This window comes from Lissotriton vulgaris, chromosome 11, assembly GCF_964263255.1.
Source record: "Lissotriton vulgaris chromosome 11, aLisVul1.2, whole genome shotgun sequence".
Taxonomy (NCBI): domain Eukaryota; kingdom Metazoa; phylum Chordata; class Amphibia; order Caudata; family Salamandridae; genus Lissotriton; species Lissotriton vulgaris.
The window spans coordinates 969,207,635-969,224,151 of NC_141699.1; the positions used below are offsets into that span (position 1 = coordinate 969,207,635).

At 43.6% G+C, this 16,517-nt stretch overlaps 1 protein-coding gene across 1 annotated transcript in view; it reads left to right on the forward strand.

Moving 5' to 3' along the window:
- ERICH6 (glutamate rich 6) overlaps positions 1-16,517 on the forward strand; it is a 305,679-nt gene that overhangs the window by 206,818 nt on the left and 82,344 nt on the right. Inside the window, exon 8 of the mRNA XM_086944146.1 lies at positions 5,653-5,726. Within this exon, the coding sequence (XP_086800272.1) occupies positions 5,653-5,726 (74 nt within the window). The remainder of the gene's footprint in view (positions 1-5,652; positions 5,727-16,517) is intronic.

Below are 16,517 nucleotides of genomic sequence, written 5' to 3' on the forward strand. Positions count from 1 at the left end.
GAGGACCTATTTACTGGGATGAATGCAATGAGTTTGATAAAGCAGATTGTGTAGAATTTTCCATACAGGACAATAATTATTTGGAATGTCTTCTAAGGTGATTCAATCAGTGTCATCATTGCGACATGCATCTTCTGGTGGAGTGTCTGGCTATAAATTATACAATTCTCTCTTTAACTCATGTGTGTTCAGGAGGATGTATGACGTTACCACGCGGTACATCATAATGCGGTACGTCACAACGTAGCTTTTACAACGCAAGTCGGTACCACGACTTGCGCTGTAGTGTGCTGGACTTAGTAATAGTAAGATTTACTATTCCAACTACAGCCTACGTACAGTAGGGAAGGTGTTGGAATAGTAAATCACACTATTCCTTAGTCTAGAACGCCCTCCAGTGTAAGTCGTGGTAATGACTTGCGCTGTAAAATCTGCGTTGTGATGGTACTGCAGTGTTTTGACCGCGAAGTAAAGGTTGTTTCCCGTTCAGGATGTCCCCCACACAATATGTTTTCAAATCGAACGTTATCACTATCATTTAACATTTCTTTTTTGTTAGTAAAGCCTTAAATCTGTCTGTTATGGTCACTCCTTGATTCAGAGATATTAAGCATTGGCTAGGACTTGGACTTGACGTTCACCAAGTGACCATATAAATTTAAGTGTCTTGTCTTCTGTCTGTTTAGTTCTGTCTGGACAGTTTAGCTGTCATCGGACCTTATGTGATCCCCAGAAAAAGAAAACCCGAGGAATCACTGCTGAGAAGGGTTTGAGACTTTAGCTCAGCCCATGTATTGGTTTTCAGTACAGCCTTTGATCAGGTGGAAGTAGTGCATTTCTTCATAGAGTGCTGGTAGAGTGAACTCCTATTGGCTCATGGATGCTTTCCCCCGCCTGATATGGCCACTGTGGAGGAGACATGCAGGGTTCGTCTAACATGCTGGAATGTGCCTTTCACTTTTCCTTTCATGGGCACTTTGGTGCTGGCAATATCAGGACTGTAGGGACTACAATCCCCATCATACTCCACTGCCTCACTTTCATGTTGATATCTCCATCATCCAAGTTGCGTGTCAGCTTTTTCTTTATTTTTTTGGGTAGTTTTATATAGCACGCGTGACTTTGCTAAGGGGTGTTAGAGCGTGATTTGAACTGTTTCACCTTATTAAATGGTTTCCCCAGAACTACAGGATGTTGAGTCGAGGCTTGGATTCCAACCTGATTTTCCAGTGTCAAAGATGGCAGCTGTGGACCCTAGGCCACATCTGCTACTCGTTTTTATTGGTTACTGAACCTGAGTGTTATATAAGTGACAGCCTGGCCCCAGTGCAAGCAAGAGAAGTTGACAGAGCAGCAGTGGCTTGCTTTCGCCCCATTCTTCACACCCCTGACAGCAGCATCGCAGCCACTCATGGGCAGAGAGGAGAGCACAGAGATCATTTCCTCTGTCCCCAACAAAGGCAGTGTGTGGTGTTGTTGCTTAATGTCACTTGATTTCCATGTTAAATATGTCTCTGCTACGTGAGGAGTACAGAAATTGTATTAAATGCGTATAACTGTGTTGTGTACCCTTTTAGTAAGATGTTTGCCATTGATTTCTGTGTTTGCACCGATATCAGTTTTTTCCAGTACATAGTTTCTTATTAGATGTAACATTGTTGCTTAGAACCCGGCCATGGCCTATTACAGACCTCCATTTTAGAGGAGGGCGAGCCAACAAATTAAGGGGAAGAATTGAGCCAAGGATCTAGCTAGGCACTACGACCCCGTGCACAAGCCGAGTATTGAAAATATTTGGCTTGTAAATCATTCAACAAACATCTGTAATAATATCAATGTCTCTTCAATGTTCAAAAAGGTGTATTTATCCTGTGGTTGTATTTCACCCTCATACTTCACATTATATCACTGCAGGGAGGGACATTCTGCCACCCGAACACTTCAAGGACTATGCCATAAGAAATTTAAGAGGCAAGAGGGAAAGATGTGGCCTAAAGCTGCCAACCCTGGAAACGGGGGAACAGGATGTGGCGCTATGACTAGAGCTGCCGACTTTGACACTGGGGAACCAGGTTTTAGCCTCTGCATCAGCTCAACATCCGGTGACTCTTGGCAAACCCCTTAAGGGTATATTTATCAAAGTATGCATCTCCCTTACGCCACACATGGTAACGCAAGCACGATGCAAAATATAGAATGATATTTACTGAGTCGCGCAACGTCACCTTGCGTGGCCCTGTGTGGCTTGGTAAAATAGGAGTAACGAAAGGCAGCGCAAGTCTTTGCCTTGTGTTGTTGCGCTCCTGGAGGGCGTTCCATGGGTGCAGCATGGGCGTTCCCACGCATCCTCCCATGGATTTTGGCACATTCTCAGATTTACAAAAACTGATAAACTTAGGGATGCGTCAACATGCTACGTCTTCCCAGGGGAGCCATAACAATAAAAAATATCTTAATTTTCCCCTCTGTTTCCCTCTTTCTACATATGCTGCATTCTGCAACACACATATTGTGGAGAAGTGTGGCTCAGGGGTTAGAGGCGGCAGACCCGGAAGCTGAGATCTGCCCTGGACCAGGGTTCAATTCCCCGCCTCGGCGGGTCTTGGGCTAAAAATTCCACGGACTCGATAATTCTCGCTCCGGTGCCTTCTCGACTCACAGGTTCACACTCTGCGACTCTGGGCAATAGCTTGCTTAATCTCCACAACGGCCCCTCGTGGCGGGATGCCTGGCTTTCACCTTGTGGATACCCTGCCGGGGTTATCTCACAGGGGAATACCAGGACGGGTTCCCTAAGCAAGCGCCGGGAAACCCACTGCGGGTAGCTGTGCGCTATATAAGCTCAAATACATTTACATTTACATTTACATATAAAGCGGAAGAAGACTCAGGATTGTTTTGTGCAGGAAGGTGTCCCTTATTACACAAAAACAATCCTGTGTGCAACGCGGGCACCCTTGCAACATGTCGCAAGGGGGTCTGCATTGGGGCTAGGCAGCACTTAGTGTGCCAGCGCAGGCAGAGACCAGGAATGCGCCATATCTTAATAGATGTGGTGCATTCGTTACCTCTCCCTTTCACACAGTGCAGCGTACCAAGGTGTCATTCTGCGTTTTGTGAAATAATGATCAACATGGCCTTTATTTTTCCTGTACCTAAATAAAAAAAATGAATGTGACCATGTGTAATATAGTTGGTGCTCATTGAAAGTGCTCCAATACCTTCTAGTCGAATTTGTTTTATATAAAACTGGAAAAAGCAGGCACGAGACCCACCTGAGTTCAGCATCATGTGATTCTGAAAAAATCCCCTTGCGTCCAAAAATAACCTGTAACTAGGTTGCTTTTCTCGTAATGTACTCCAGTTCCCTCAGGCTATGTTTGCACTATATAATACTCCCAACATTGTTATGAAGCCTAGAATATCATTATATGTGAAGCAACAATATAGTCTAGTGAATCAAATACAATATGTAAATGCACATCCCAAACTCGGGCATTTGACTGTGCTGGCATGTGATAATGAAAAAGGAGGCTGGGTGAAGTAAAACAGTTGCCTTGGAACACACAATTTGATCAAGCATTTGATGCCGGGATTGAGCCGAAGTTTTCTAGTTTCACATTGTGCGGTTCATCCACTGGATGGCTATCTCATTCTCCTGTTCTACATCAAAGATGTAAATGTAGATTCATTTATATAGCGCTGTATCACTGACCGGTTTCTAAGCGCTTGCTTAGGGAACCCGTCCTGGTATTCCCCTGTTAGATAACCCATTACTGGGCATCCCAAAGGTGAAAGCCAGGCATCCCGCTGTGAGGGGCCGTCGTGGAGATTAAGCAAGCTATTGCCCAGAGTTGCAGAGTGGGACTGCATGATTGGAATAGGCGCCGAGGCGAGAATTGTCAGGTCCGGGGAAATTTGAGCCCAAGACCCGCCAAGGCGAGGAATTGAACCCTGGTCCGGGCCAGACCTCTGCATCAGGGTCTGCCGCTCCAACCACTTGAGCCACGCTTCTCCACACGAGAAGATGAATCCTTTGTCTTTTATTCTTGGCACATGATGTTGCAGCATGGGTGGCATGCAGAAGCCATATTAAAGTTTGGCTCGTTTTGCCTTTGAGGCTCCATTAAAACAGAAATTTGCACCAAAACAAACAAACACTGCCAACCCAATAGCTCTGCCTGGCATTTTCATTTGTAATCCATGCCTATTGGCTTTCCAATGCTTGTTTTGACTTTAAAGGTCTCCCTCCTAGTCTTATCCCTTTCCCTTCACTGTCCTCCCTTCTGTCCCCCCTTGCACCAATCTGTCATCCTCTTTCACCCCTCTTTCTCCCTTTTTCTTCCCCTCTTACCAAATATTCAAATACAATTGAGTGAAAAAATATAAATGAAGCTCGCCATCATCAACCTAATTATTAAAATTGATAAAGGAAATATCAATTAAAATTATTTTCTCTGAACAAACATCATTAAATGGATGGCTATATATACTGCCAAATGTGACATTAGATGGAATTTATAAAATATTTTTAGTGGATCTAAATCATTTTTTAACATTGTTATGTTGAACACTCCATCGAAAACAATGGAGTTCTCCAGGCTTCTAATGGCCGGTAAAAACCCAGAGCATCAACATTCCATTGTTTGTCCACAGCAACAGCTGTGAACAAAGGCCTCACGGAGCCAGAGGGGATTTCAACCCCCTCGGGCCTGTGAGGCCTTTGTTTTACAGATTAGAACATTCTGCCCTCTAGAGAAAGAATGTTCTACTAGCCTTAGAGCCCGCCTTAGCAAGCTCTACTGGCTAATAAAGGCCCGCTTCCTTTTTAAAGACCCTCGCCTTCGACTCGGGCCTTTAATGCTGGAGGGGCTTTTAATGGCCATTAGAACATTGGAATGTTGGTAGCTCCATTATAAACAATGGAGTGCCTCGAGCTTATAATGGCCGGTATAAACCCCTAGCTCCAACATTCCAATGTTTCTTTGTTCACAGCTCAGGCTGTGAACAAAGGCTTCAGGGAACCTGAGGGGATTTCAATCCCCTCGCCCTCCCTGAAGGCTTTGTATTATTTGTTAGACCATTCTGCCCTCTAGTGGCAGAATGTTCTAATAGCCTTTTAGCCCTTCGTAGCGGGGCTATACCGGCGATTAAAGTCCCGCTGCCTTGTTAAAGTCCCTCGCCTTCGGCTTTGGCCTTTAACGCTGCAGCAGGCCTTCAATAGCCGGTTTAGCCCGCTACGGCGGGCTATAAGGCTATAGTAGTTGCTACATTAAAACATTAGAATGTTGGGAGCTTCTTGATAATAATTAAGTGCCTCGGTCAATAATGGCTAATATAGGTCTTCTGCTCCAACATTCAGGTGTGCATGTAGGTGGGTCGATTATTCAAGGACTTCTTACTTTAGCCATACTGATTGTTAAAATTCTTCCTCCTCAGAATAGGCCCTTGCCTGTGGCTTGTGTGTATAACTCTGTTTCAGGGCCTTTAACAACCAGTGTAGCCCGTGGCAGTGGACTATAAGGCTATATTAAAAGGAACGTTCAGATCTTACATTAAAACTCCTGATATAGAATATGCTCCTAGTAGTATGCTCATATCTATCAAAGTATTTTTTCTGACTTTAGTCTGCTTTATGTTTCTGTTTTGTAGGTTAAGAGAGAGACAAATGGCAAAATACTATGCCTCAATGACGGCAACAACAGATACTGCCAGCCTTTCTGACCGTGAGTGACTATTTAATACTAGAAACATTATGAACATTGATTGTTGCTGCCTTAAATCACCCCACAAAAAATGTAAACTAGATTTAAATATCATCTGGGTGCTAAGTAGTACCACCTGGCCAATTTTCATATTCTGGCCATAGCTCTCAAGTAGTCAAGCAGCACTAAAGCATTACATTTAAATCATGAGCTTTCAGATGACCAGGGTGAGTACTCCGGGAAAATAAACGTATAAGACACAGACCCGACAAAGATAAACGTTTTCTCACCTAGTAAATGAATCATGATTCCTTTTTTGCAAAAATGAGCCTGTCGGGTAAGTGATTAAGAGGGACTGGCATTCAGCACAAACCAAGGAATATGGACAATTTTTCACCATGTGCCAGCTTATGAAAATTGCATAGAGACAGAGCAAAAAGGCAAGAACGACGGAGAAGAGGGTGCAAAAGAGTAAAAGGAGTTTGATAAGTAGACCCTTGTGTCACCTTGTTTCAGTGAGTTAGTGTCCCTGTCAGACTACCTCCAAATATGGTGCTGCCTTATAATGAGAGATTTATCTTCTCTACACTCAAGGCCTGAATTGTATATATTTCATCACAAATAAATCACTGTTTAGAGAACAAAGGTTTACACATACCAGATAACCAGGTAGAAATATTTTTCTCGATGTGGCTTTCTTCCCCTTGAGAGCTAGAAATGTTCTTTTTAGTTGTGGGGTAGTGGTGCTTGAGTACCACAGGGAGAAACTATTACAGTGGTAGTAAACAGTAGATTATAAAGTTCTAGCACTGTTCAATTTTTTTTGCCAAAAAAGCGTCTGGTGATGTTCCTCAGGCCACAATGCATTTTGTTGTAAACCTGCCACAATGTTCTTTTCTTCAGGATCAGCTGGGTTGGTAGATATTTTGGCTTTGATGAGAGCACAACTATGCCACCACCTACACCACTCCCTACACCCTGGACCTACATCATCACTTTACACCAGCAGATATACCCCAGGTACTCTATACCACCAGGTACACAATATACCACCACCTACACCAGAAAAACCAAATCACCTTCTACACCATTCTTTGTACATCGTGTAAAGCATTCATAACGTACATTTTACACCACCCATATCTAACATAAAACTAGAACCTTCAAATGCCACTTGCTCGCATCCACAGCTGCTGCTTACTCATATTCCTTTGGCAGGGAGCAGGCAGATCTCCTATAGAATGCTATATATTGATTTCTGCATTCTCCCTATTGCATCCTTCTTTTCAAGTTGTTTTCATGGTGGGACTGTGCTACAAGGTACTCTGTAACAAGTCGCTGCATCAAGCACAGGATACCCCCCTTCACTCGTGGTAAAAATTGTCAATTGAACTATGAAGCCCTTTTACTTTCAGTTATTAATAAATTACAGATTTTGAATAGGCTTCCTATTAGTATTATAGGTTGATGCAATATTATCAAAATGAATGTCCTACCAAAATTTCTATACCTGCTTTAGGCAATTCCCTTTCAGGTTCCAAACTAATTTTTCAAACAATTAGAAGGTGCAATAGGTAGCATAAATTTGAGGCTACAGGCAGGGTAGCCGTACTATACATTTAAACAAAATCCAAATGGGCAGGGTGGATGCAGTTCTCTGATTTGAAGTAATATTTTTTGGCCGCAATCGTGGGCTGCATTCGTAATCTGCTAGCACAAGGTGACTCAGCCCCTTCGATATTCAGTGATCAGCTTACATTAATGCCAGATTATAGGCTGTATTTATAGTCTTGGGAATCCTAATTATTTTAAACGTGTTAGATTCAAGGTTATTAGGGATATTTTTGGCATATTGCTGGAAATATCCACTAAATACTCTTTCCGTTAATACATGCGGACACGCCCCTGTGGGACAACCCAGCTTTCCCGGCCATTTTCCACGATTCCGTGGGCAAAGCTTGGCTAAGATATGGAGTTGACAATATGGAGCTTCTCTACGACCTTAAAGGACTTCGCACATTTGCTGGGCTTCAGGCTTCCTTTGATTTCCAGCATCACCTTTTCTTTAAATATCTGTATAAAAGGGATTTCTTTATGTCAAGATGTAAGCTTACAACTGACTTGGTTGGTTCTGACTTACTTTCTTGTTTACAAAAGGCGCCTAGGAAATCACTAATTAGCACAATCTATCAAGGGCTTTGCTAATATAGTGTTGATGATAGTGTAGCTCTTGCTGCTAAGTGGAGCAAGTTGCTTTCTGATGAAATCTCTGCCTAGGAAGTTCGTAGTGCTCTAAAGACTATTGATGGCTCGGTACACTCTATAAATTTAAAACTGCAACAATTCAAGACTATGGGAGTGATTACGATGTTGGACGGACTCACGTCTACTCGACATCGCCACGGTATCAGGTCCAACCGACCTCTGGTCGGTGGTCCTGACACCACCAATTCAATGCGACCGCACATGGTGCTGTCGCATACTCCCATTTCTCCATGGCAACTTGGGTTGCGGCCGTAAACCTTCCGTAGCACAAGCTCCCATGGATCAATGGGAGATTCTGTTAATCCCTGCAACGCGTGGCAGGCACCTCGAGGTGCCTGCCACAAGATGCATGGATTAACAGTGGCATCCCCCCCTCCCCAACTAGGGGCTGTGGAGGAATGGGTGCCCTGTTAGAGGTTCCCAAAGTCACTTTCCAACAGGCTTTCCTTGTTGGAAAGTCCAACATCATAATCGGCCCCAATTTGTATGTTGTACTACACGCCGGATATGTTACTTCATACATTTATACAGCGCACGATTACCAATGGTGTCTTGGCGCTAGCAAACCGAGAAAAAAGCAGAAGCATTATTCAAATAACAGCCTAGTCTTGAAGGCTTTCCTGAACGAAGTCAGAGAGGGATAGAATCACAAAGTGGGGTGGGAGCTCTGGGGCAGATAAAACTAAGGGCCCGATTCTGATGCAATTTAGAAATCTTCCCGACTGAATGGGTTTGGGAATGGTTTCCGACCGACTCGGATTGGGAGAGTCCGACCGACCAAGTACGATGCATCCGGATGCTTCCAGATGCGATTCGGTTGTACTCCCATTGACTTCAATGGGAGCCTGTGTTCCGACCGAATGCATAGGCTCCCATTGAAGAAAGGGGTGGCTGGGGAAAGTCGGGCACCCTGTGCCGGGTATCCCCTGGTGCCTGTCATACTGTGCATAGCTGGTAAGGCAAGACTCATGGGTACCCCCACGGGCCTGATTGAGAAGGCTCTGGGTGCAGGGGGACCGCTACGGGCTCCCAAAGTCTGATTCCGACTGTCAAGTCGATTCGGATGGCACGATTTGGAAAGGCTGTCCAATTCCAGCATCAGTGAAGTAGTGTGGCTCACTGGTTAGAGGTTGGGGACAGCCATGGGTTGTCCCTATGCACCGGAAATGGCGGTACTTTACATGTCACAATACGAGGAAAAATTCATTCATAACAATAACCCTTATGGTGCAAACATCAAACAATGGCTACGGTATATTGACGACGTCTGGCTCCTGTGGCAGGGGAGCCAGACTGAACTCATGGCCTTCCATGAGTGGTTAAACTCAAGACACCCGGACATTAAATTCTCTATTGATTGCAGTAACCATCGAATGACATTCCTCGATGTGGCTGTAGGTACCGAAGGGGGCAAGTTCACCACTACTTTGTTCAAAAAAACAACAGATAAAAACACAATCTTACATTATAAGAGCGCGCATCCGCAAGGTCTGAAACAGAACCTTCCTTATGGTCAACTACTCAGGATCAGACGTAACTGTTCTGACCTGGATGAGTTTAATGTACATGCGGACACCTTCTGTGATGAGTTGAACAAAAGGGGTTACCCCCAAAAACTCCTCAAGCACTCTAAAAAAAGAGCACGCTTTACCCCCCGAGAAGAATTGCTCAAAATAAAAACTAAAAAAGAGTTGGACAAGCTTGTGTGTGTCAGCACGTACGGAGCTCATACAAACAAATTCCGACAGATTATTCTGCGGAATTGGCATCTGTTGGAGGGATTAGATTGCCCCTTGAAAAAACCGCTGTTTGCCATGAAGAAAAACCCAAGTATCGGCCAACAAATCATCCGAGCAGATAGCTCTTTACCAAAATCCAAAAGTGATTTAATTTCCAAATGGAACCTCAAACCCATCACAGGTCACCATAAATGTGGTACTTGTGTAGCCTGCAATAATGTTGTAGAAGGAGATGAATTTTGCCACAATGGCGTAAAATGGAGACACAGCCTACACACAAACTGCAAAAGCAGAAATGTGATCTATGGAATTTTGTGCGCTTGTAATAAACTGTATGTAGGAAAAACATGCCAGCAAGTAAATGTTAGGATAACCCAACATCGCTCTCGACTAAAGAAAAAGGTACAAAATGCTCCAATGGTTGAACATTTCATTACTGCAAACCACAAAGAAACTGATTTTACATGGACAGTCTTGTCCGGAATAGACCCGCAGCACAGATCGCCTGATGTCGAGAAGGCGCTGTTGCGCAAAGAGGCTTATTTAATACTTCGGTTTGACACCATTAACACTGGCTTGAACTCAATGAGTGAGCTCTCTAGGCTATAAATAGATATCATTATCGAATGGACATCAGGTCCCATAATGCAGCAGTACGGCAATGTAAAATTCCCCACCGCTGATTGGCTAATAGAGGAGGAGTCGCCCTCTTAGAGATACCGAGGGAACAGAATCCCTGTAACTCCGTGTGAAGGAATGAGGAAGTGGTGAACACTGCAAAGCGAAAAGGTATGACAACCACATGGCAATAAGCGAGCTAACCGCCACGCTGTATTTCATAGTGCTTTAGACCCTGAAAACTGAGAAGTAGTACCTCTTTTGAAAACTCTGTGGTCAACATTGACTTCAATAGTCCCGCCGTGCTGCTTGTTTAAAATAATGTAGCGCGCGCATTGTTTATTTTTCAACGCGGACCCTAATTACCGCCCGCGTTTCTCTAAATAGAAATACGACACTGGAGGGCGCTCCAGGAAAGCCGTCGGAATAGACCCGGTTCCCCTCTCTTTGAGAACTAATGTTACATTGAAAAACGGCGAGCGGAACAAAATAAAGTAAGTCAATATCTACTTATACTTTATAACACTCGAAAAGCCCATTATGACTCCTCTGAAACAAGCGAGTAATGAGCCCATTTCACTTGCAGTGAACCGTGTGGAAACCGAATACCTCTTAAAAATCAAAATTTGCAGTAAAACATTGGCCCATCTTGTACCATAAATCCAGGTAGGAACATAATGGTTTAAGTTTACCGTTTATGTATACTTTAAACACATGTCCAATACCGGCATTTTACAATAAATTCTTCCGGTTTTTAGAAAAACGCACAGAAAATTCTACAAAGAGTTTTTTGGATGAACAGAACCACCTCTATCCCCCAGAGGTATGTTATTGTTTTTATAAAAAACTGTACATAAGAGAAAACGAGAGCAGGTTGAGGGGAGCAATTTATAATGAGTGTCCACATTTTTGTGTTTTTATTAATAGGTTTAACATACGGGGAAAGAATTGAGTTGGCCCTGAGGAGAGTTTGAGAAGAAATCTCCCAAACTCGAAACGCGTAGGCGGACAGGATTAAGTCCTTAGTTCTCATGAATAATTAAAACTGCTAGGAACTTTAAGCCTGCTTAAACATCTCTACCGAAAGGTCGTTTTGTTTTGTTCTTTGGAGACCTACTGATAGGTTCCTTGTTGGTCAAAATCAATAACTTCATAATAATGTTATGGATAAATATGTTGACAATTTCCCCTGACTTGTGAAATATTTACATATGTGTTTTGTATATTTTGTATAGTATGTATTAGTTGTATGCATTTTCAATCACTTTTGTATGTTTGCGTCAAATTGTTGTGTTATTATACACTTTTGATTTTTCTTGTTGTACGCCCATGGCCAGTACGTTCAAGACATTGACACTTCTCTTGACTGGAGTGATATCTACTTTTGATAGAAATTGATAAATAAAAACGGCGCAACTAATCGCCAAGGTAAACATATTAAGCTTTGTTTATCTTTTTGCATCTTAAATCAATACGGTGTGAATTTAAATGAAGTGTGGGTTTCCTTCTTCTTTTTTACAAATCACTGGTTAGAGGCGGCAGACCCGAGAGCAGAGGACGGCCCGGGACCAGGGTTCGATTCCCGGCGCGGCAGGTTTCTGGACCAGGGTCAGCGGACTCGATAATTCTCACGCCTCGGTGCCCACTCTGATCAGCGTTCACACTCGGCAACTCTGGGCATTAGCTTGCCTCATCTTCACTAACGGCCCCACCAGACCGCCGGGGATGCCTGGTCTCACCCTGGAGATACCCATTAAGGGACCATCTCTCAGGGAAGCCAGGAAGGGTTTCGCAGCGGTCGAAGCACCTTGGGACCCTCCGGGTAAGTAGTGCGCTATATAAATGCCTATACATCGTACTCGGTCGTTTTGAAATGCGCCCCATAGAGATGTACGATTCTGCTCTGTACGGCTCGGTCATTTCAAATGCCAATGGGTTCGCATTGGGATATTCCTAATGCCTAACTCACATCGTACTCGGTCGTCAGAAAACTTTCCGAGTCGGTCGGAAAGACACGTTTCTGATCTGATTCGGACAGAGGAAATGCTGTTAGGAGGCCATCCTAACCGCATCGGAATCAGGCCCTAAGTGTCCTAAATGTGGTTTTTATGCAGCAGATATCTTGCCTATTCTCACCGCCTATCCTCCTTTTGCAGGAATTCTGGGCAGGTGTGACCCAACTTTTAGCATCTTATCTTGGATATAACATACAACTCCTGCCTAAGGAGATTATGTTGGGTTATAGAATGGAATTTGATCCTTGTCTGAGACAGATGCTGTCCATAATAATTGTTTCGGCCAGGCTCAGCTATACCAAAGCTTGGGTTTCCCCATTACCCCTGAAGATAGCGGAGTGGTGGGCTGTCATTCGGCAAATATACGAGTAGAAATAGGCGCTGGCTAAAGACAGGGGTGTTCGACCTATAAAAAGATTGGATCGAATCTGGGCAGCATTAAATTGGGATCCACAGGCCAATCTAAATGCTGGGAATTAATATTTTAGGATATGATAGTCGAAATATTGTGGGTCAAATACGTATCTTGGCATGAATCAGTTATGTTTTGTTGTAGTTTCGGTTATTTACTAATCTAATATGATATTAATATTTTTTTGAAGTGTATCATCCGGGTATGTTATTTTATAACTGTGTTTTACCTATAGTTATTCTCTTGGCTATTTATATAATTGCCGTTTGGGCTGTACTTTTGATGATCATGTTTGACTTAACAAAATAATAAAATTATAAAAAAATAATGATTTACACAACATGCCTTTGTAGGGATAAAATCCTTCAGAAAAAAAGCAGGCATGGCGATCCCAAAAAGAAGTTTTCTTTATGAAGAGCCCCTGACACACAGGTCGCAGTAGCTTGAAGCAAAGGTCGTTTGTGATTCTCTCTTCTACGAACACAAACCAGATCTAAAGTAAACATGCCAAGACACGCTGTAAGGCACGAGGCGATCATACACAGGACACTAGAAGAGGGCAAAGTGCACGAGATTGGAGCACGAGATACAAAGCTGAGTCACATATACACAAAGAACACTTGGAAAAGGCCGTGGTGACCGGGAAGCCTTACATTGAATGCATGAGAATTATACAAAAGGTCGGAAGGAAATGTGTACATCACTGCTACACTACTCCCCCACACAAAATCCACATCTGTGTTGCTTGAGGGAAACAGTTGCAAATTAAAGGCGCTAAAAAAATGTTTTAAGTATCTGATCCAACGACTTGTGCACGTATCTCTGTGGGTGACCTGCCACCATGGTGATAATCTCCATCCCAAACTTTGTGCACATTAAGACCTTCAAAATTCAATAAATATACCTCCAGGTTCTATTTACTTTGCTAGAAAATCCTTTCTTCTTACATAACAGCTGCTCTGTTACTGTAAGCCCACAAGTTCACAGCCCCACGCCTCAGTGCTGTATAGCCTTATGTATGTTAACTTACAGTCATGTGCAGTAATTAAGGGTGTAAAATGAAAAACGTCACACTGACGAATAAAAGTCAGCACAGTCCAAAAAATACCGGAAGTTGTAATACCAAGGGCGTTTTTAATCAAAAGGGAATCCTTTATGAACAAGATAATATAGTGTTTAAAGTTGTAAAGAAGGAGGCAGTTGCTCAGTCCTTACATCTGAGGCTTGGGTTGATAATATTTCTTCTAAAATGGAGACTGTATTTGGATGCAGCGTTTTCTTTTTTGTAAAAGTTTGTTTAAGAGTTGGCCGTGGTGCCATGGAAAACCCGCTCTCTGGTGTACTTACAGTAATGTTCATACATTACCCCAGCGTCAAAACCTTGGCAATTTTATTTGGCTCCCAAATACATATTGAACAAAAGCAAGTCCTACAATACAAAGCGCTCTTTACCACAGAAGACACATTGGGGAATATTATTGCAGAACCAATAAATGCAACAATATTTTGTGACAAACATGTTGTGGCAGGGGGGTGCAGCTAGATCTGCCCCAATATGAATCCAGTGATTGTAACATGCTCCAAATGGTGGAACCAAAGCAGCACCAAACAACAACAAAAAAACAGCCCATCCCACTCCAATGCTCAAGAACTTCACTCCCTTCACTTACTAAATTAAAAGCCACAGCCATGCTTTATTTTTCTAGTCCTTCGATAGATACTCCCTTGCTGGCGGTCCCTTAGATGTGCATAGGAAGACCCGCAACATGTATGGCAGGTTGAGTTCATAGGAAGCTTCTCAGAAAGACTTTCAATTCATTGCGATTCAGGCATTGTCGGCGGTGTCTGCAAAAGTGGTGATGTTTGGACATATTTATTGTCAAATTCAATTTTGTCACTCTTGGACTACTGTGCTTGTGTATGTACTTCACTGATCAAAAAGCCTGAGATACTAAACCTTTACTGGGTTTGTGAGCAATGTGCCTATACTCTAGAGGCATGTTCAGCAGGGTAAAACTAGATGAAAAGTCTTAGATTGCAAAGCGCTTCTTCTTATTGAAAGCTGGGACTTGTTGAAGATGGTACACATAGACAGCTGTTTAAGGCCTGCGACCCAAGAGAAGCGATTCCCATGGACAGCCCCCAGACTGTGGGTCAAGTTTTTCTGCTGGTTAGAAATGAGGAGCATTGAAAGAATGGCATTTGTCAATGCAGCTGCAAAAGATAATGCAGGTACCTGTTATACACAAATGGTTGTGAATGTAGTCAGAAAGGTAGGTTTTTCCATGAGTGCATCTAAATAGATAGCAAGGTATTTGTTGGAGAAAGGATGCGTAGTCGTGAGGCGTGACTGGGCGTGCTTGCCTAAACTGTCCAGTATAATGCCACAGGGAATGGGTGATCCCAGGCACAAAATAACCCCAGACCTGCTGGCAAGGGACTGCCAGAACCTTAAGCAAACCCAAGGATCTTCGCAAATGCGATGGTTGGTGCCTCCCAATGAGGTTCATCTCCCCTTGTCTTGGTCTCAGGATAGTTAATTTTCTTGATGCCATTTATTTAACCCCATCCCTTAATGACCATGCATTTCTCTGTAAGGACTCTCTTTGAAGTGATTATTTATCTTACCCGTTTTCCTTCTGCCTTTTGGTTCTCTTTTGCCACGGAAACTGTGATCCTTCTCCTTTAAACTGTCAGTATAACTGTAATGTAATGTAATGTAATGTAATGATGATACTTGTAAAGCGCACTGTTACCCCATCTCGGGGTGTCCTGGCGCTGAAGACCGCTGGGGAACCCGTCCTGGCTTTCCCTGTGAGATGGTCCCTTCTGGGTATCTCCAAGGTGAAGCCAGGCATCCCCGGCGTCTGTGGGGGGCCGTTGTAGAGATGAGGCAAGCTTAATGCCCTGAGTTGCCGAGTGTGATCCTTGGTTAGAGTAGGCACCGAGGCGAGAATTATCAAGTCCGTTGACCCTGGTCCACAACCCTGCCGCGTCAGGAATTAAACCCTGGTCCCGGGCTGTTCTCTGCTTCCGGGTCTGCCTCCTCTAACCAGTGAGCCACACCACTCCACTCCACTGTACCCTCTGCCCTTCCATTTGGCTCTATGAAGCAGCTTCTATGAGCATGTAAATAGCCTTACAAATTACCAATAAATAAATGCAGCCTCCCTGCACTCCTACTAAATCCAATGAAAACATGTTTGTTTAAAATGTGGGACACAAAAAACAAGTCAGGTTATTAACATTATAAAGAGGAACTGTGTTTTGTTTTCATCGACCAAACCATGTCCATAAGGGCCAAGCAGTCAGTCATGATTCTTGTTAGACCTGGCATCGGGGGAGTGGTTTCCCCTGTCTTTTTGCCTCTGCCTTCTGTATTTGTTGCAGAATTTCGTTTTTGCTGGTCTAAATGCTTTGGGCGCTATGCCATTGCTGATCAGTGCCAAAGTGCAAGTGCTCCCTGTATAGGTTGTGTTTATGGATTAGTGTTTCCATGATTGGCTTATATGAGTTACTGCGAAGACCCTAGTACAGTGCACTGTGTGTGCTCAGGGCCTGTAAATCAAATATTGCTAGGGGGCCTGCAGCACTGATTGTGCCACCCACACCAGCAGCCCTTCAAAGGGTTCTCAGACCGGCCACTGCAGCATCTGCACACAGTTTAAACTGCCATGGCGACCTGGCAAGTACACCCACTTGCCAGGCCCTAACCTTCCCTTTTCTTACATGTGAGTCACCCCTAAGTTAGGCCCAAGGTACG